Genomic DNA, 18,855 nt, shown 5'->3' with positions numbered 1-18,855 from the left:
ATTTACTTCATCTTTTATCTCATCTTCACCTCCTTTATGAAATTAACCAACAAACCCTCTCAAGTATTCCATGCTAGTACTTATAATATTCAATACCTTTATTTCATGATATTTCTCTACACTCACAGCTCCTTTAAAACAGTCATGTTCCTATTGGATTCTGTATCTTTACCACTCAGCACACTGTTTGGAACTAACAGAGATTTAATAAACATGAAGCAAAATGATGGAAGATTCTGGGTTGGGAAAATAATTTTAGGATTTACACATGTCCAAAATTTGAATTTTCATGCTTTAGTTTTTATAAAATAGTTTAATATGTATACAACATTGGTGCAATACATTAAAACTGATTAAAAAGAAAAACTGTCTTGCTCTACCTTCTTCCTTAAAACAAATTTCTATGTTATACACTTACATTTAAAAGATAAAAGTAATAATATAGCCAAAATATTACCATGTGGGGAACAAGAGGAGCAGAAATAGAATTCCAGATGGTTGATGTACAAGAGGAGGTATTCAACTGCCAGTTCATTCCACCATTAACTTCCATTTCTGAAGGTTGACAGCACTTCACTTCAGTTCTAATAGAAAAATGATAATATCTTCAATAAATTGGGTTGGGAAAACTAGATATCAACATGGAAAATAATGAAATTAGACCCTACTTCACACCATTTACAAAAATCAACTCAAAATGGATTGAACACTTAAAACTAAGACCTGATACTTTAAAATCGCTTGCTATAGTTTGGATTTAAATGCCCCCAAATGCCTGTGTGTTGAAGGTTGCCAGCCTGAGGTGTCATGGGGAGGTGTAGAACCATTAGGAGATGAAGCTTAGTGAAAGAAAGCTAGGTCATTGGGGACATGCCCTTGAAGGGTGTATTAGGACCCCAGCCTCTCCTCTCTCTCTAACAAGTAATTACTATATCTAATTTTAAAATGATTTTAAAGGGCTAGACTTGTGGCTTGAGTGCTTCCCTAGCATGTGTCAAGCACTGGGTTTGATTCTCAGCACCTAATATAATTAAATGAATAAAACAAAGGTCCATCAACATCTAAAAAAATAAAAATAAAATAAAAGTGATTTTTGAGGTTTTACTTTTATGAGTCACTTCATGGAATATGTATTTGCTGTAATTTTTAAAAATAAAAACTTACTTGTCAATGGGGCTTTCTCCAAAGTTAAGATCTATTTCATAAAACAAATACAAATTTTACATTATTTTTGTGCAAATATTGTTTTCTTAAAATGTGTAAAAATATATTAAAATATTAATTGCAAAAATAGTTGTTTACTTCCTACGAGGCTAACAAGTGAGCCGTCCAAGTTGTTTGCTATTATCGTTGCACCTTGCTGTTTGTCTCCAACAGATTTGCCGGCTGCTGAAGGTAATGTAAGTTGTAACACATCATGTAGGGGAAACAATCTGAAAATAAGAGACAGAATAAGATAAAAACATAAACCAAATTTACATCAGAACAGCAATGACATATATGTACCCACCTGGTACAAACTAACAGGATTTCAAATATTTAGGTAAATGAATATAAATAAAGTGATGTTGTTATTAATACAGTAATCTTAATTGAGTAGTTGTTATGTGCCACACTGTACTGTGCTAAAGATAGAGAGCAGTGAAGCACATCACACCCACCTATAATCCCAGCAGCTTGGCAGCCTGAGGCAGGAAGATCCTGAGTTCAAAGCCAGCCTCAGCAATGGTGAGGCTCTAGGCAACTCAGTGAGACCCTGTCACAAATAAAATACAAAACAAGACTGGGGATGTGGCTTAGTGGTCAAGTACCCCTGAATTCAATCCCTGGCACCAAAAAAAAAAAAAAAAATACAGCAGTGAGCAAAACAAAAATGCACACCTTCATATAGTTTACGTTGTATTGGAGACAGAATATAACCAAGAAAAATCAATTTTATGTTAGACAGTGATAAGTCCTAAGAAAAAGAACATCATGGAAAGGGATATGATCTGTTCATAAAGATCTGTCCAATAATGAGTGGTGGTTTGAAAGCACCTACTGTGATATATTTTCTCAAATTCTCCATATATACCTAATAATTTTTGCTTTGTGTATTTAACTTCGTGCATGCAGTAGTTTAGATTTTAAATAGGATAGGCTCACTGAGAACTGAACTTTTATTTATTTATTTATTTAATTTTTTTTAAAGAGAGAGAGAGAGAAAGAATTTTTTAAAATATTTATTTATTTTTTTTAGTTTTCGGCGGACACAACATCTTTGTATGTGGTGCTGAGGATTGAACCCAGGCCGCACGCATGCCAGGCGAGCGTGCTACCGCTTGAGCCACATCCCCAGCCCGAGAACTGAACTTTTAAGTAAAGACTTGAAGGATATGAGAGTAAACCACTGTGATCTAACAGAAGAGAAAAGACCTTGAGGAAAGAATGTGTTTGGTTTGTTTGAAAAACAATGAGAAGACCAACATTTTTGTAGCTGGAGTGATCCAAGGGATCAAAAAAGCAATTGTGGCAAGGGAGGGTTCAGATCATAAAGGTCCTTTTAAGAAATTGTAAGGATTTTGACTTTTATTTGGAAACTACCACCCCAGGCCAACTTCCTTGAGGTGGGTAACCGTTAAAGGGACTTGAACAGAGGCATGCTCATGCTCTAACTTGTATTTTAATGAGATCATTCTGTTGTGGGAAGAATGGAGTACAGGGGCTATACGAGAAGCAGAGAGGTGGTAAGGAGGCTCTTGCAGCAGTCTCTGATGAGTTTCTGCCTTATTATTGTTTTCCCAGTGCCCAGGCAGTGCCAGGGACATAACTGACAATCACAAAGTCAGCAAGTCCATAAATAATTGCTGAATGAGGAAATTAAACGCAGTATTGCATTCAAGTATATGGAATATATTTTCAAAAACTGTAGCTGCACATAATGACCTAAATGCAACTGTTAATATTTCGCATTTATAATATATCTATTCAATTACAATAAAATTTTTTTATCATTGTTAAATAAACTAATTTTTTGTATTTGGGATTGAACCTAGGGTACCTAACCACTGAATCACATCCACAGCCCCTTTTTTTAATATTTATTTTTCAGTTTTTGGTGGACACAATATCTTTATTTTATTTTATGCGGTGCTGAGGATCAAAACCAGCGACCCGCGCATGCCAGGTGAGCGCGTTAAGGCTTGTGCTACATCCCCAGCCCTCCACAGCCCTTTTTGTTTGTTTTGATACAGGGTCTCACTAAGTCACTTAGTGCCTTGCTATGTTGCTAAAGCTGATCTTGTATTTGCAATCCTTCTGTCTCAGTAAATAAAATAATTTTCACTACCAATTTTCAACAGATATCAGAATATATATATATGCAATAAATCTTATTTTTCAATGATTATTAGAATGAAATATTTCCAAAAAGTCATTGTCACTAATTGCTAATACAGAAATTATTATATAATGTATTAATCATGTTTCAAAATATCTTAGACTACTGTAAAACATTGTTAATTCAATGAGTCTCTAAGTAAATATTTTACATACAGAGCAGAAAATATGGTCAACAACACAACTCATGTCTGTCTCATGGTTTGTATTGTTTAGCTGGAAAATTATAATTTTTGAATACTTTGAAAGGAGTACAGGATGCTATATGAATGTATGAAGGACATTTGACTTCATTTATGGAGTCAAGTATAACTCCTCTGTGTTAGTTAATCTGAAACTTAAAGGATAAAATATAGGTTAAACAAACCATGGGGGTTGGGGCCTAGGGAAGGAGGACAAAGAATTCCAAATGGAATAGAAAGACCCTGGGGATGTTTAAGTAAGTGAAAGAACTCTAGTATTCTAGAAAGTTGGGCAAGAATGACAAAAAATAAATGAAGATTTGGGGCTTTATCCTTGGATAATGGAAAGTCTCTGAAAGATTTTGAACAATGGAATGTCATGATTATATTCCAGTCTCTAAAATATCACTGTGGTTGTAATAAGGAGAAGGAATCAGAGAAGGGCAAGAATAGATGTAGATAATCCAGTTAGGTGGCTATTATGTATTCCAGGAAAGAAATAATGGTGGTTTTAATTAAGTCTATGGCATTTTAGTTTCAGAGGAGTGGAGAGAATTCAGAGAAGTATAATGAATAGAATTTCATAGTGGATTGGAGTAAAAGGAGAGAAAATTATTTTTTAAAAAAATAACTCACAGGTAGCAACTGAGGCCCTGGGTGGATGGTAGGGCTATTTACTGAGCCCAAGGCAAAAGCAAAGGAGTAAGGTTTAGGAGATGGTAACTAAACAATTTTTCTAACTTTTTTTTTTGGAGGGGGTACTAGGGATTGAACTCAAGAGCACTCGACCACTGAGCCCCATCCTGAGCCTTCTTTTGTATTTTATTTAGAGACAGGATCTCACTGAGTTGCTTTGTGCCTCACTTTTGCTGAGGCTGACTTTGAGCTCTCAATCCTCCTGCCTCAGCTTCCCAAGCCACTGGGATTACAGATGTGGGCCACCATGCCTGGCATCAGGTTCATTTTTAATAAATTGAGTTTGAGATAACTGCAGAACATGCAAGTGGGGAAGTCAAGTAGACAGCAGGATATATTAGTTTTGAGCTCCAGATATGAATATAAGCAGGGATATAAATTATTTCTATCTATATATTCAGAATATGGATAGTAATTTAAACCATGAGGGAAATATCTTCAACCAAGGCCAGAGAAAACATTGAAAGAAACCACCAAGGATACTGACCTTTTGTTCTACCATGAAAGGAAGTGGGTAGGACAGTTGAAAGGTTTGAGAAAAATGAGAAAAGCAGAAAGTAGAGCCAGAGAAAAGAAGCCACAGAGAAGTGTAGGGTGAGCAAAATGTAAAGGAGAGATTATTATACAGGTTTTAATCTTTGGTGAGACTAAGAAAAGACAGAAGCAAAAAAAAAAAAAAGATCAGCGCTTACTATGGGCCACACTCTGTTCTAAGCACTCTACCTGTATCAACTTACTTAATCCTGACAGCAACCTTATGAAGATAAGGAAGTTGAAACACAGAGAGGTTAAGTTAACCTCCCTAAAATACACAGTCTATGAGTGGTGTAGTGAAATTTGAGCCCACTCTGACCCCATGACCAACATTTTAAAATCAGAGTTTCACAGTGACTTAAGAGACGAAGTATTTTCAGCTGATCCCACAATTGTTCATAGAATTGGCTTAAGTAATGAAGATGGCATGTATGAAGATCACCAGTGGCCAGTCTTGGTCTGGCAGGAATCATGTCCATATGTTTTCATTATACTGTAGTTCTCCCAATACTCAGGACTTACATTCACTTACATTCACATTGAACTGGATCTAGAGATTGTTCTCTTGACCACTATGTTTAACTATATTGTAAAATCTGTTGTAATAATGATTCCCAAACCATAGGACTCAGAAAAGTGACAGTAGTAAATCTAATTGAAATTAAGCAAGTGTTTAATTTATGCTAATTATGTTAATTTATGTTAATATATGCTATATATATGGTTTTATTCAAAGGATTAAGGTTCATCATAGTTTTGGTCAAACTCCCTCATTAAACTCACCCATTAAAATGCAGAATTCCATTGGAAGTATATGCATAAAAGGAAAAAAAAAGAATTTAAGTCTTTAAGTTAAATTAAGAAAAATTAATTCAGAACATATAAACCCTATAATAATATAGCTCATTATTACATGGATTTGTGTCTACAGTAAATAATCAAATAACATCACTGAAATAACATAACCTACTATAAAAAACAGAATTTGGCAGCCTATGAGAAGCCATGTACCATTAAATGTATAACAACCAGCTCTCCAGATTAAAAAGAGGAGGACTAATTTCTGTAATGTAAATACTACCACCAAGGTCAATTTCAAGCTACCAAAATGACATCAACCACCTAACAAAATTCCTAAAAATTTAATGACCTTAAGGGACTGCAAAGGACTCCTACGTTAAAATTACAAAGTGTCACACTGTATGCTGATCGAGGTGACACATGCCTGTAATCCCAGCTGCTTGGGAAGCTAAGATAGGAGGATCGTGAGTTCAGGCCAGCCTCAGCAATGGCAAGATGCTAAATAACTCAGAGAAACCCTGTCTCTAATAAAATACAAAATAGGGCTGGGATGTGGCTTAGTGGTCGAGTGCCCCTCAGTTCAATCCCCAGTACTCCCCCCGCCAAAAAAAAAAAAAAAAACAACAAGGTGTCACACTGTGTGTGTGTATATATATATATATATATATATATATATATATATATATATATAAATTTGTTTTAAAAGATCATTGTTTACATGGTACAAAATTCAAAAGTTATAAAGTGGCATACAGTGAAGAATCTCCCACCCATCTCTTTCCATAAACCACCATATTATTCTTGAAGGCAGCCCATTTTAATTCACTTCTTACATATTCTCTTTAGCATACTATGTTTCACACCTTACTCATTTGTCATTAAACATCTTGGAGATGATTCCATCTCAGTACATAAAAATAAACTTCTTGGGCTGGGGATATAGCTCAGTTAGTAGAGTGCTTACCTTGCATGCATAAGGCCCTAGGTTCAATCCCCAGCACCCCCCCCCCAAAAAAAAAAAAGATTCTACTCCTGTCTTAATTATTATTGACATAATCATGTAATAATGTCATATTACCTTCAAACAAAGTTGTGCTTCCTGAAGCTTTTGAAACTGGACCAGCTGGGATGGATGGAATAAATACATGCTGGAAACTAAAGAAATCATAAGAAAGATGAGGGACAGTGGAAGATAAATAAAAGCAATTATCCTACCTAGCAGAGCCAACATTTCTTTGATTCATCCATGTATTCTTTCATCTATTTAACTATGTAGTAACTGTATACTGATCTGTGATAAAGAGAGGATAATAATAAAATCAATTACAGTCAACATAATCTACAAAAGTGGAATGAGGGACTGGGTAGCTCAATGAAAGAACACATGCCTAGCATTTACAAGGTCCTGGGTTTAGTCACCAATACTGAAAAAATAAGCAAACAAAAACCCAAACAATGAAAAGGGGAATGAATACTACATGTCCCATGTAGAATGTTGGACAATACAGAAAAGTATAAAAAGAAAAATGAAATCAACCATAATTGTTCCACTCAGAAATAGTGGAAGTTTTCAGAAGATAGACTTCAAACTTTTTATTATTCAATTTGTATGTAATGTGTGTGTCTATGCACCAGACATGTTTTGAACGTTATTCTGTTTTGTAAATGAACAGTTTACTGTGCCATTAAATAATCTTCCACAAGGCTGGGGTTGTGGCTCAGTGGTAAAGCACTTGCCTAGCATGTGTCAGGCACTGGGTTCAATCCTCAGCACCACATAAAAATAAATAAATTAAATAAATAAATAAATAATGGTATTGTGTCCATCTACACCTAATTTTTTTAAGAGAGAGAGAGAGAGAGAGAGAGAGAGAGAGAGAGAGAATTTTTTAATATTTATTTATTTTTTTTAGTTTTCAGCGGATACAACATCTTTGTTTGTATGAGGTGCTGAGGATCGAACCCGGGCCGCACGCATGTCAGGTGAGTGCGCTACCGCTTGAGCCACATCCCCAGCCCCCTAATTTTTTTTTTAAAGATTTATTTTTTAATTGTAGTTAGCACAACACCTTTATTTATTTATTTATTTTTATGTGGTACTGAGAATCGAACCCAGGGCCTCACAAGTGCTAGGTACCGCTGAGCCCCAGCCCCAGCCCCAGGAAGCTAATTCTTGAAAAGTGACATTTCCATCTCAATCTCAGACATTCACTTTAATAAAACACGTTCCCTTGTGACGAGTATGGTATCCCACAAAACATTTAAAAACACAGTTCCTATCACCATTTAAAATATCTGAATAGTATTCCATCATAGTTATAGCCCTTCCTTTTGTCAGTTTCATATTTTTAAATATTTAGGCTGAGGGAAATTACCTAGAGGAAAAAAAAATAACCTATATTAACACATTCATTAACTTACCCATAAGGAGGTAAAATGTCATTTTTCTTTTCCAAAGAAGCTAAATGTTGTTTTAGTGCTTCAATGAAACTGTGGGGTGCCTAAAAAGTTATTATAAAATATTTACTCTTTGATAGCTTTAGCACACAGTCACCCTCCCATCATGCAAACCTGGAGGAGATGCTGTGGTAAGTAGAAAGATGCAGCTAGGCACACACCCCAACAGAACCAACCAGAAGGTCCCCAGGGTTACAGCCCTTGCCATACTCTGATGAGGAGACATTATTTTTGCACTAGTTTGGAGAAAAATTGCATCACACTGCAGACAGCAGATATTGCTACATGTATCTGCAAGAGTCACGCCCAATGGGAACTGTAGGGAATCCCTGAAAACACAGGGACAGACACAGACAGCACCTTGCAGAGGGAGGCTCTCTGACTCCCAGATGATGTCAAAGTTGAAGCAGAAAGGACTAACCCAACAAATGAAGCAGATTTCCTTCTAAGAAAGGTAACATCCAGAAGAGATCTCTCCAACCGTGAGCAGGACAGCCTCCACACACATAAAGCAAAAACTGCTGCAAGCACAATCCATAGTCAGGCAAGAAGCCCTTCACACCCCTTCCTGGGATCTAGCAGCAAACTGGCTGGAAAAGCTCCTTGGGGATGCTCGGTTTTCACAGACCTCTCTCAAGGGGACCAGCTAACAGGAATGGGGCAAAGGTGGTGCAGACTTCATGCTTACTTCTCTTCTCTCCCACGTTTTACTCCATTCTGGAGTTTGCAGGACACCCAAGAAAGCATGTTGCTTGGGGAGCCCTTCTGCCAACTCAAGGCCATGACAAATGACTTTCTGTACTAGCTAAGGGCTGGGGACAGCCTACTGATAAGCAAGTTCTTGCAGTAAATGGTTTGATTTACAGAGGAAGCATGGGGTCAGCATGAAAGTTTACAAACAAGACCTTCACCTGCCTTTTAAATTCTCTATAGTATCCATCTACTTAATTTCTGATCCAGGGATCCTGAGGACTGCAGCTGAGGTAAGGAGTAGAGAGAGGGTGGCCCAATGGAAAACGTGACGTTGCAGCTGAGTACTCCTCCTGGCAAATGTCTTCTTAGAGCTCAGAACCATAGATACTGGCTGGTTAATGCTCATCTGTGCCCCAACAATGGCAAAGGTTGTGGTTATCAGCAAAAGTTCCCTTCCTGCCCCCATCACCTCTTCCAGAAAATTAAGTCAATGTAAAGAAAAATCAGAAGACTACATTCTGGTAGATATTTACACATTTTCTGTAGCTTCTGTTCCATCTTTTGTAGGAACTTGGGGGCCGAGATTGTGTCTTACTCATCTTGTTCCCTTAGTAACCCAAACATTCTTTTTTTCTCTGTCTCCCACCTCTGTGGTCACCTGAGTGGTCATTTAGGAAGCCATGTATTATTTCATTCTATGGTGGTTCCCATCATGAATCATGTGGTGTTTGATGTCTATATATATGTCCCCTTTGTACTTATATGTACATGATGGAATGTTTGAGATACCATAGTTCTTTCAAAGATTTATGAATCATCAGATAGAAACTCCATCTTTCAAGCCAGGTGTAGTGGTGCATGCCTGTAATCCCAGTGGCTCAGGAAGCTGAGGTGGGAGGATCGTTGAGTTCAAAGCAGACTCAATAAAGCGAGGCCCTAAGCAACTCAGTGAGACCCTGTCTCTAAATAAAACACAAAATAGGGTTGGGGATGTGGCTCAGTGGTTGAGTGTCCCTGAGTTCAATCCCTGGTACCCCTCCCCCCAAAAAAAGAAACTCCATCTTTCTCTGCCACCAAACCTAACATTTTATTCACATCTGCAACCATCCTCTTCTCCTTGCTTCCTTTATCCTCTTGAACTCACTGCTTCCACTTCTTTTCTGGATCCAATATCCTTTAATTTACCAAGGAACCTCACTCAACCTACTAACCCCTCTCTGCTCCTACATCCTCATTCTCTCTCTCTCTTCACAGTATCTTTCTTATACACATGGCTGCCACATAAATCAGTCACTGGCCTACCAGAACTTGCATCTTGCATTTGTCACCAAAAATGAAAATGTGACACCTAGTGAGACTCTCTGCTGCCCTAGAGATAGCATATTCCCACAGCAGAGAAGATTCTTCTAACCCATATTCCAAGTAACCTAAAAGCTTTGCACCTTAAATGAGGGACCAGAATAGGAAACACTCTGTGATAGGTCCAGTCTGGGGCAGAAACCCTGCAACTTAAGCCCCACAGTACATTTAGCAGGTCCAGATGTGTAAGCAGGCCAGACAAGGAGGTTACCAGAGCCCTATTTTGTCCACACCTGCTACATTACCACATCTTCTTTAATCACACTCACAGCCATGTGGGAGATCCCTGAAGACCAGTTGATGGAGAAGGAAAAACTGTGAGCTCATTTGATTCTTACAGCAGCATTTTAAGATAGGCAATAACATTATACTCTGTTGCAGTTGCAGAAATAAGAACAGAGATCATCACCTAAAGTGGACAAGGCAACCCTCAAACCTAAGCTCATTGTTCCAAATGCTCTACTATTTCCATTGGTAAGCTTTAAAAACATGATCTAGCTATTGTACCATTAGACACTGTGTGTGTGTGTGCATGTATATAAAATGTTACTTGTGGGAAAAAAAAATACACACATGTAAGTATATTGCAAAAGATGATCTCAGATGATCAGTATTTTAAACACACAAATATATAAACAAAAATCACTTAAATATATAGGGCACTAACCTGAGTAAGATATGGAATGTCACTCTGGTCAATTCCAACTTGCTGAAATCACAAGAAAAGAATAGTGAGTACATATTACAGCAAGAAGTGGCAACAAGAGCATGATGCCTTCCTGGGCTAGATCAATAAAAATATCCTGCACAAAAATACATTTGAAAACAATTTTCTATTTATTCTAAGGATAGACTCAAAAACAAAAAACTTACCAGGTATTGAGTTTGTACTGTTTTGTGAAGATCTAAGCTGTTCTTTAGCTGTCATATAAATGTTCTCTAATTTTTCAAGTAGTCAGAAGTCAGCCATTATTCATATTGTTGTTCTCTTCTCAGTAATATGTGCTTATTCTCTTTGGTTTCCGGAAGTTTTACCACCACTTGTCTAAAGTGGTTTTCTTTATATCTGTCTTGCATGGATTTCTTTAAGCATCAGGAAAACATGAAACTCCCCTGAGGTATTTCTTTCTCTTACCGCAGACCTGTTCTACCTATTGTCCACTGCCTGAAAAGACTTGTGTCATATACATTTGGGTACAGTTTGGGAGCTCTTTCTGGTGGAAAAGTAAGCTTGTTATTGATTATCTTCATAGTTGCAAATAGTGGTCCTTATAGGATTGCTTTTGAGAATAGATGCATTGAATAGTACATTAGTAGTACCTAATTTTAGTTTTTAATTTTACTGTTAACAAAATAGATAAAAATTACTACCAATTTAGCTCTGTTTCCGGATGTCATGCCCTGAGCTGTTTTCCTTCTCCATGTTCTTTCACAATGATGTTCTGCCTCATGATGTTGGGCCCAGAGACATGGAGTCAGGCATCTATGAACTAGCACTTCTGAAACCAAATTTGAAGATGACACCATCTGCTGGCTAAGCAGTGATCAAAATGGACTTCATTACTATGATAATTACTCTCAATATCACTATAAAGAAGCCTCTGCCATTGCTCCTGGATTCTCTCACAGCTTCAGGCATGAAGCCAGCATCAACTAGGATAATTACTGACCATCACTGCCACATGGTGCACAAGAAACATTTAGTGTTCTTGTTAGGTATCTTGTAACAGCTTACACTATGTGGCTTCTGTTGTTCTTCATTTTAGTGTATCTTTTCAACCCCGTTTTTGTGCCCAAAAGAGTTAAAACAAAAAATGTAAGTACCTAATTTACAATGAGATTTACCTCATTTAAAATGGAAATAAAAACATTTTATTAATAGACTACAACCAACTTCTGTGTTTTGTACTAATGATGATGATGGAAAGAGGTATAGTTATAGTTATACCTGATACTAAAGTAATGCAGAAAATTCTTGGATAGAAATGGATTTCTGTACCTCTGCAACTTTCAGGAACTGTGCAAATTTGGTTGTTCTTCCAAGGAACTTGATGTAAATATCCAAACTTTCCCTGCATTGGTTCTTCCTCATGTCAAAATACTTATCTAAAAATAGAAAAATTATGATGAAGGGCAAGTCAGAACTGTATTATTTGATCTTGGTAGTCATTTGGATTAGTGTGTAATAGATAAATATGGCAATCCAAGCCAGTGATGTGGCACAAACCTGTAATCCCAGCTACTCTGGAGGCTGATGCAGGAGGATGGCAAGTTCAAAGTCAGCCAGGGTAATTTAGCGAGACCCTGCCTCAAAATGAAAAATAAAAAGGGACAGGGATGTAGTTCAGTGACAGAGCCAGGGATGTAGCTCAGTGATAGATGTCCCTTGGGTTCAATTCTTATTACTAGAAAAAGGAAAAAAAAGGCAACCCATGTTGATTCTCTGATAATTTCCTGGAAATAGAAGTTACCACTTCTATAAAAAAAAAAAAAAAAGGAAAATTTCTGTAGCAAGTTAGCCAAATAAATTTTAACTGAAAAAGAAGATTCTCATATTTTGAATCTACAGAAAATATGAATTTAAATGTAGAGATAATATATATTTACAAAAATTATTTTTAAATTATTTTATCATTTTAAAAGCAAGGTTTTATCTTACCTAGAAGATTAAGGATCCCTTCATTATAGGCTGCAAAGAGACGAAGAGAATCTTTAAAAAGGAGCATAAAAGCAGCATGTATTATACCATTAGTTAGTTCATCTGGCTTTGCCTGAAAATTAAAAAGGAATCAAATTACCACACAGTTGAAAACAATTCCTTCTCCCACTTAAATGATGCCATTTATTATCATTTTAAAAGAAAGATTTATAAAGCTCTTACATTAAAATTAAGAAGAGCATCCAATTGGGTTTGAATAACTGGAAGTGTGTTTAGCAGATCTTTGGTATTCATAATTCTCATCACACCATCCGTCCTATAAAAAAATGAAATTCATAAAAATCAATAATTGAGTTTGAGAAACACTGTAATATCAGCATCTTGAAATAAAGCTGTGTTTTTTGATAAACTACACAGCAGACTACATATATATTTTAGTATTTGCTTATAAATTAATATTTTACTGACCCTCTCTTGACTTTTGTGATGTCAGATGCAATCAGTCTATACGCGAGTGACTTTTCATTCAAGTATCTGCTGTATCGTCTGATGAAGGCTGACATAGTATAGCCTAAAAACAAGATATGTTGATAATTTCCAATTCAATCAATATTAACTAGTTACAAACTTATAAATGCAAAGATGTATCAGTCCACTTTCACCTGTATACCTTAATTTCTTTGAAATACAAAGTCTAGAATTTGTTAATTATCTAGTCTAATATTCCTTACACATTCTGTTTCAGATTACTTTTACTTCCTTAAAGCCTTGAAATTACCCCATGATTTGTTGTTGTTGATGGTGGAAACTCCTAAACAGAGGAAATAATTCAATTTTATCAGTTTCTTTCTTGTTTACAACAGAAACTATTGTTTCTACTGACTCTGAGCCAGGCCTGTTCTAGATACTAGAAGTTCATCAGTGAATAAAACAGAAAAAATCCCACCCTCACAAATAACAATGTGCTGCAATTTTTTGTAGGCTGGACCAGGCTTCACTGAGTAAAGACCTGGAGGTCTCCTTAGTGTCCCTGTCTCTAGCACACAGCATATTCTGTTATTCACAATAACCACTCAAATACGAGTTGTGTCAATGAATTTAGGGATTATTTACCTTTATAAAATATATGGCACACTTTTCATAATATAGAATCATTTTCTTAACTAGACATGTTTTCCTTTTTGCTACATAGATATATTTCCATGAAAGAGTCATCTTACCTTCTGTGACACTTTTATCTAGGAAGTTGTGTAAAGTGAACAATGAGTTTCGAGATGCAAGATGTCGGATAAAACGCTGTCAAAAAAAGTGCCAAAATCTAAAATTAGTTTCTGTACACAAAGATAGTTCGCTAATTATTTTGTCATTATTACTGAATTATTTAACATAATTCTATCACATTGTTTTTGTTTATTTCAGACCATTGATTAAGCTGAGTATGATCACATATATCACAAGTCATCTACATAAAGATCTGCAGTGTTGTCAAATCTCTTCTACTTATATGAATAATAATAATGGGATAAACATTAAAGCTCATGTGAATACATACTTCTCTCCTAAGACTTTCTGTCTAATCATTCCTCCTTTGATTTTGAGTCTGATTATTTTTAAATAACAGTAATAAAGTATTACAGATGATGCTAAAGTACTCATTGAATTTAAAGGTAAATGTGTCATCTTAATGTCATCCTCTCCAGAGTAATAAATTACAGCAGCAAATAATTTACACACAATTCATAGGGTATAAAAGTTCTCATTTCCTTAATTCTCAATTATCTATGTTGCCAGAAATTTCAAGTTTTGCTAATTTGAGCATGTTCTCAGGTGGTTATCAGATATCATAGTTTTTGCCTCTTAATTGTTTATTTCAATTAGTTCACTGTCTTGCTTTTTTCTTATAATTCTGTATTCTAATGATTAATATTTGGTCTGTAACATACGATGGAAATATATCCTTCCAACTTTATGGTACCCTTCTGGCCCATATGTCATAAAAGTAATTCCCTACATTTTTAATTTTAAAATCAGTTTTTCAAATGTATATGTTTAATCCATGTGAATTTTTTTTTTAAATATCAAATAAGGATCTCATCCTTTTTTTTTTTCTGTTGGGATGCCATTTGTGCTAACAGGCTGTATTTTCAATTCTTTTCATCATAGATTTTGCCACATGTTTTTAAAGTCACCAAACTCCAAGAGAAGTGTAGCTCTGATTTTGAACTCTGTATTATGTTCCTTTGTTTTGAATCAAGAATTAAACCCAGGGGCACTCGACCACTGAGCCCCATGTCCCAAGACCTATTTTGCATTTTATTTAGAGACAGGGCCTCACCGAATTGTTTAGCACCTTGCTATTGCTGAGGCTGGCTTGAACTCACAATCCTGCTGTCTCATCCTCCAGAGCCACTGGGATTACAAGTGCGTGTGCTATCATGCCTGGCTCTCTATTATGTTTTATTTATATGTGTTCTGTTTTTACCAATACTATACTGTGTAGTTACTGTTGTCTTATAATAAGTTGAAATGCAGACGATTTATAAACAGTAATTTTGAATGCAAGGGTTACTAAGACAAAATGTAAAATTAAAATACAAAATAAGTTATTTAATGTTATAGAGCATTTTAGTTTTTTGTGAAATACAAAGTGTGTGTATGGGATGAGGTGAACAGTGATTATGTAACACACTTGTATCCAATCTCCCTTGGAATATAAAGTACGTATGGAGTAATACATTTGTTGGGGGGGGAGTTTACTATAAAATCTCTAAAGACTTATTTACATATCCATTCTATTGTTTACTTTATTATCCAGATTCTACCAGGATAGTAATTTTAAAAATAGTCATTAACAAAAGCAAAAAAATATAATACCTATTAATATTCATTTATGCCACTAGTCACTTATGAAAGTTAAACTTAATAAGTCCTTTACAAACTAACAATATTCCACAATTTTGTGCTTACAGTCTTTTGTACTAAAGAGAAGGAAACAACTGACATTGTTGGTACATTCACCATGCTCACCTCTTTCCCATATACCATGAGATGATGCACGGTAATGAGGGCTTTGAACACCACCACCCAGCTGTTGCTCCTAGTTTTCTCAGAAAGAATATTAGCCAGATGTACAACACTCATATTTGTTTCATTTATGTACTGTATTAGATCTAAATTAAGAAAGTGACAAGCATTAAAATACAGATTATGAAATAATTTTCAATTTGCTTCATAATTTCATTTTTATATTCCAGAACATGCAATTATTCCTTATTTTTTTATCAATTCAATACACTCACTGTTTTCAAAATTGTCATTATAAAATACCCTCATCTGGGGCTGGGATTGTGGCTCAGAGGAAGAGTGCTTGCCTTGCATGTGTGAGGCACTGGGTTTGATCCTCAGCCCCACATATAAATAAAATATTGTATCCATCTATAACTAAAAAAAATACTTTTAAAAAAATACATTCATCTGTAGTCCTGATTTATTGATCGCTTTTTTTTTTTTTTTTTTTTTTAGTTTTTGGTGGACACAACATCTTTGTTTGTATGTGGTGCTGAGAATGGAACCCAGGCCACACGCATGCCAGGGGAGCACACTACCACTTGAGCCACATCCCCAGCCCCTGATCGGTGTTTTTATATGCACGGTACTGGGATAGATGAAGAGGAGAGTACTTGAACGTGTGTTATTTCATTGAAGCAATATGCTGACCCTTAATGTAGACCCAGATTCATGTAGTCAGTAAGAGTATATGGTCTGTGTTTGTTGTGTCCTTTTTTAAATTTTTTTTTATAAGTCTGTTTCTTTCTTGTCCTTATAAAGTTTAATGTTGAGGGTTGTTTCCTTTTTGACATGATTTCAGCCTACATGATTCTTTTTTTAAATATTTTTTTTTTTAGTTTTTAGGTGGACACAATATGTTTATTTTATTTTTATGTGATGTTGAGGATTGAACTCAGTGTGTCATGTATGCTAGGCAAGTGCTCTACCACTGAGCCAGGATTCCAGCATGCTTGCATGAATCTTTAAGCTATTATTGTGGTAAGTCAAGTGCCCTTCTTTTGTGCCTATTTATTATAGGTAGCGGTTGTTCATTCTTTTTTTTTTCCAAACTTTTAATTCTTGAGGAGCCAATTCTGGTATATATTTTATAATGGTCAAGGATTAGATAAATATAGTATATTTAAATAAACTATAAATAAATATATATACTATATTAAATATACTATATTTCTTTAAAATGTGTTGTATGGTGTTTCTGGAATCATGGTTGATAGAGTTTTCAAAAATGTATAAAGTTAGTAAACTGGAGCTGGGGATATGGCTGAGTTTATAGAATGCTTGTGTTGCAAGGAAAAGGCTCTAGGTTTAAGCCCCAATACTACACACATACAAAAAAAGTTAGTAAACTGTCAGTTTCTATAGCACATGCATAAATTATAATGATTTGATAAAACTTCAGTAGTCAAATACAAATTAAGCCATTGAATAAGTTGTAAGGAAAATGTCTCAATGAAAAGGGTTATCAAAATAGTGATTTAGGTAGGTGTGGTAGTGCACACCTGTAATTCTGGGAATGGGAGTTTGAGGCAGGAGAAATGTGAGTTTCAGGGTAGCCTCATGAAGTTAGTGAGGCCCTCTGGAACTGGGTGAGACCTTACCTGAACATTTAAACAAAAAATATATAAAGTGGTGGGGATGGAGCTCAATGGCAAAGTGCCCTTGGGTTCAATCCTCACTAAAAGAAAAGAAGGAATGAAGGGAAAGAAGGAAGGCAGTGAGGGAGGCAGGGTGGGAGGCAGCGAGGGAGGGAGGGAGGAAGAGAAATAAAGAAAATGAAAGGTAGTACGGATGATTCAAACATGAACATTCCCTGTAAAATCATACACAAGGGCAGAAATCTGCTACCCGGACAGCTTCAGGCCTATTCTTGACCTTTAGATTACAAATGTTAAATAGAGTTTTTATAAAGGGGCTGGAGTGAATTTGAGAATTAAGATACTTCTAAGAAGTTTGAGTTGGCATTTCACTATCCCCTTGTGTCTTAAGTTATTTTAATTACTTCTAAATATTTTACAATCCGGTGCTAAAAACGCCAGTGGTCCCCGTCTATTCTCAACGGAAGATCACCAGAAGTGTTTCAATTTCCCATCCTGTGGAGGCCTGTGGAGTGTGTTTTAAGAGTCTGCCACCACCCTCCCTACTCACCGGCCAGGTGTTTTGGCTCTGGTTCTGTGGGCTCATCCGTGGTAGCCCCGAGGGCAGCCTTCGACGCAGAAATTCCCATGGACGCGTCGCACTCTGCCGAACACGAGGGTGGTGCTTGAGGTGTCCAGTCCCTGATCTTCCTGACCCGGCACCTAGACCGAGAGACCAGCTCCCCTAAGTGACGACGTGACGGAAGAAAGGTAGGTGGCCCTCACCAGGCAACCTCTTCTTCCCGCAGCCTGACGCAGACCTCTAGCATTATGAGGGCAGGATTTGAACTTGCTGGAAAAGATGGCGAGGGACCAGAGTAGGGGCAGCCTCCAGCCCTGGGGCGCGGCATCTCCACAGGAGAGGGGAGACCCTTTGTTCGAGTCTTTGTTTTCTTTTCAATTACCCGGAATGCAACTCAGAGGCGCTTTACCTCTAAGCCACATCCCCAGAGCTCCTTACTTTGCATTTGACAAAGGGCCTCATTAAGTTCCTGAAGTTAGTCTCAAATTTACCTTCCTCCTGCCTCACCCTCCCGAATTCATAGGGTTTTACATGTGCACCACTGCCCTGAAACAAAATACGTACCCCAAGATAACACCACCAATGCTATCTCCTCCAGCTACACCCTACCTACCTCAGTTACAACTCAGTCAAGCCCATCAGGAATTAATACACAGATTAGGCTACACCTTTCATAACCCAATCATTTAACACATAGACCCTCTTGCATTGTTTCACACAGGAACTGACCTTTTCAATACTGAATACTTAATGACAATAAAACAACAGCAATTTAATGAATGCTAATATTCTTTCTCACACTGCAAACTGTTCTTAAGCCCATACACAACATGTTGCACTTCCAATATGATGAACATATCTTTCATTACT

At 36.5% G+C, this 18,855-nt stretch overlaps 1 protein-coding gene across 1 annotated transcript; it reads right to left on the bottom strand.

Moving 5' to 3' along the window:
* Positions 1-1,054: 1,054 nt before the first annotated feature.
* Positions 1,055-18,313, bottom strand: LOC117794592 (phosphatidylinositol-binding clathrin assembly protein-like). Its single transcript, XM_071606642.1, has 13 exons — positions 18,189-18,313; positions 17,974-18,125; positions 15,787-15,929; positions 13,980-14,055; positions 13,228-13,330; positions 12,982-13,075; positions 12,760-12,871; positions 12,100-12,206; positions 10,768-10,809; positions 8,013-8,092; positions 1,303-1,433; positions 1,165-1,195; positions 1,055-1,061 (listed from the first exon to the last, which is right to left on the bottom strand). The coding sequence occupies exons 1-13, from the start codon at positions 18,311-18,313 to the stop codon at positions 1,055-1,057; spliced, it is 1,203 nt and encodes a 400-aa protein (XP_071462743.1).
* Between the last annotated feature and the right edge of the window lie 542 nt (positions 18,314-18,855).

Source organism: Marmota flaviventris, chromosome X (assembly GCF_047511675.1).
Source record: "Marmota flaviventris isolate mMarFla1 chromosome X, mMarFla1.hap1, whole genome shotgun sequence".
NCBI classification, from domain to species: Eukaryota; Metazoa; Chordata; class Mammalia; order Rodentia; family Sciuridae; genus Marmota; species Marmota flaviventris.
This window is presented reverse-complemented; position numbering and strand designations above follow the sequence as displayed.

Coding starts and splice junctions, on each gene's coding strand:
- LOC117794592 (XM_071606642.1), bottom strand. CDS start 18,313: ATGCCGCGCCCCAGGGCTGGAGGCTGCCCCTACTCTGGTCCCTCGCCA. Junction 18,126..18,188: donor CGGGAAGAAGAGGTTGCCTG/GTGAGGGCCACC, acceptor CTCTCGGTCTAG/GTGCCGGGTCAGGAAGATCA. Junction 14,056..15,786: donor TCATGGTATATGGGAAAGAG/GTGAGCATGGTG, acceptor TTTTTTTGACAG/CGTTTTATCCGACATCTTGC.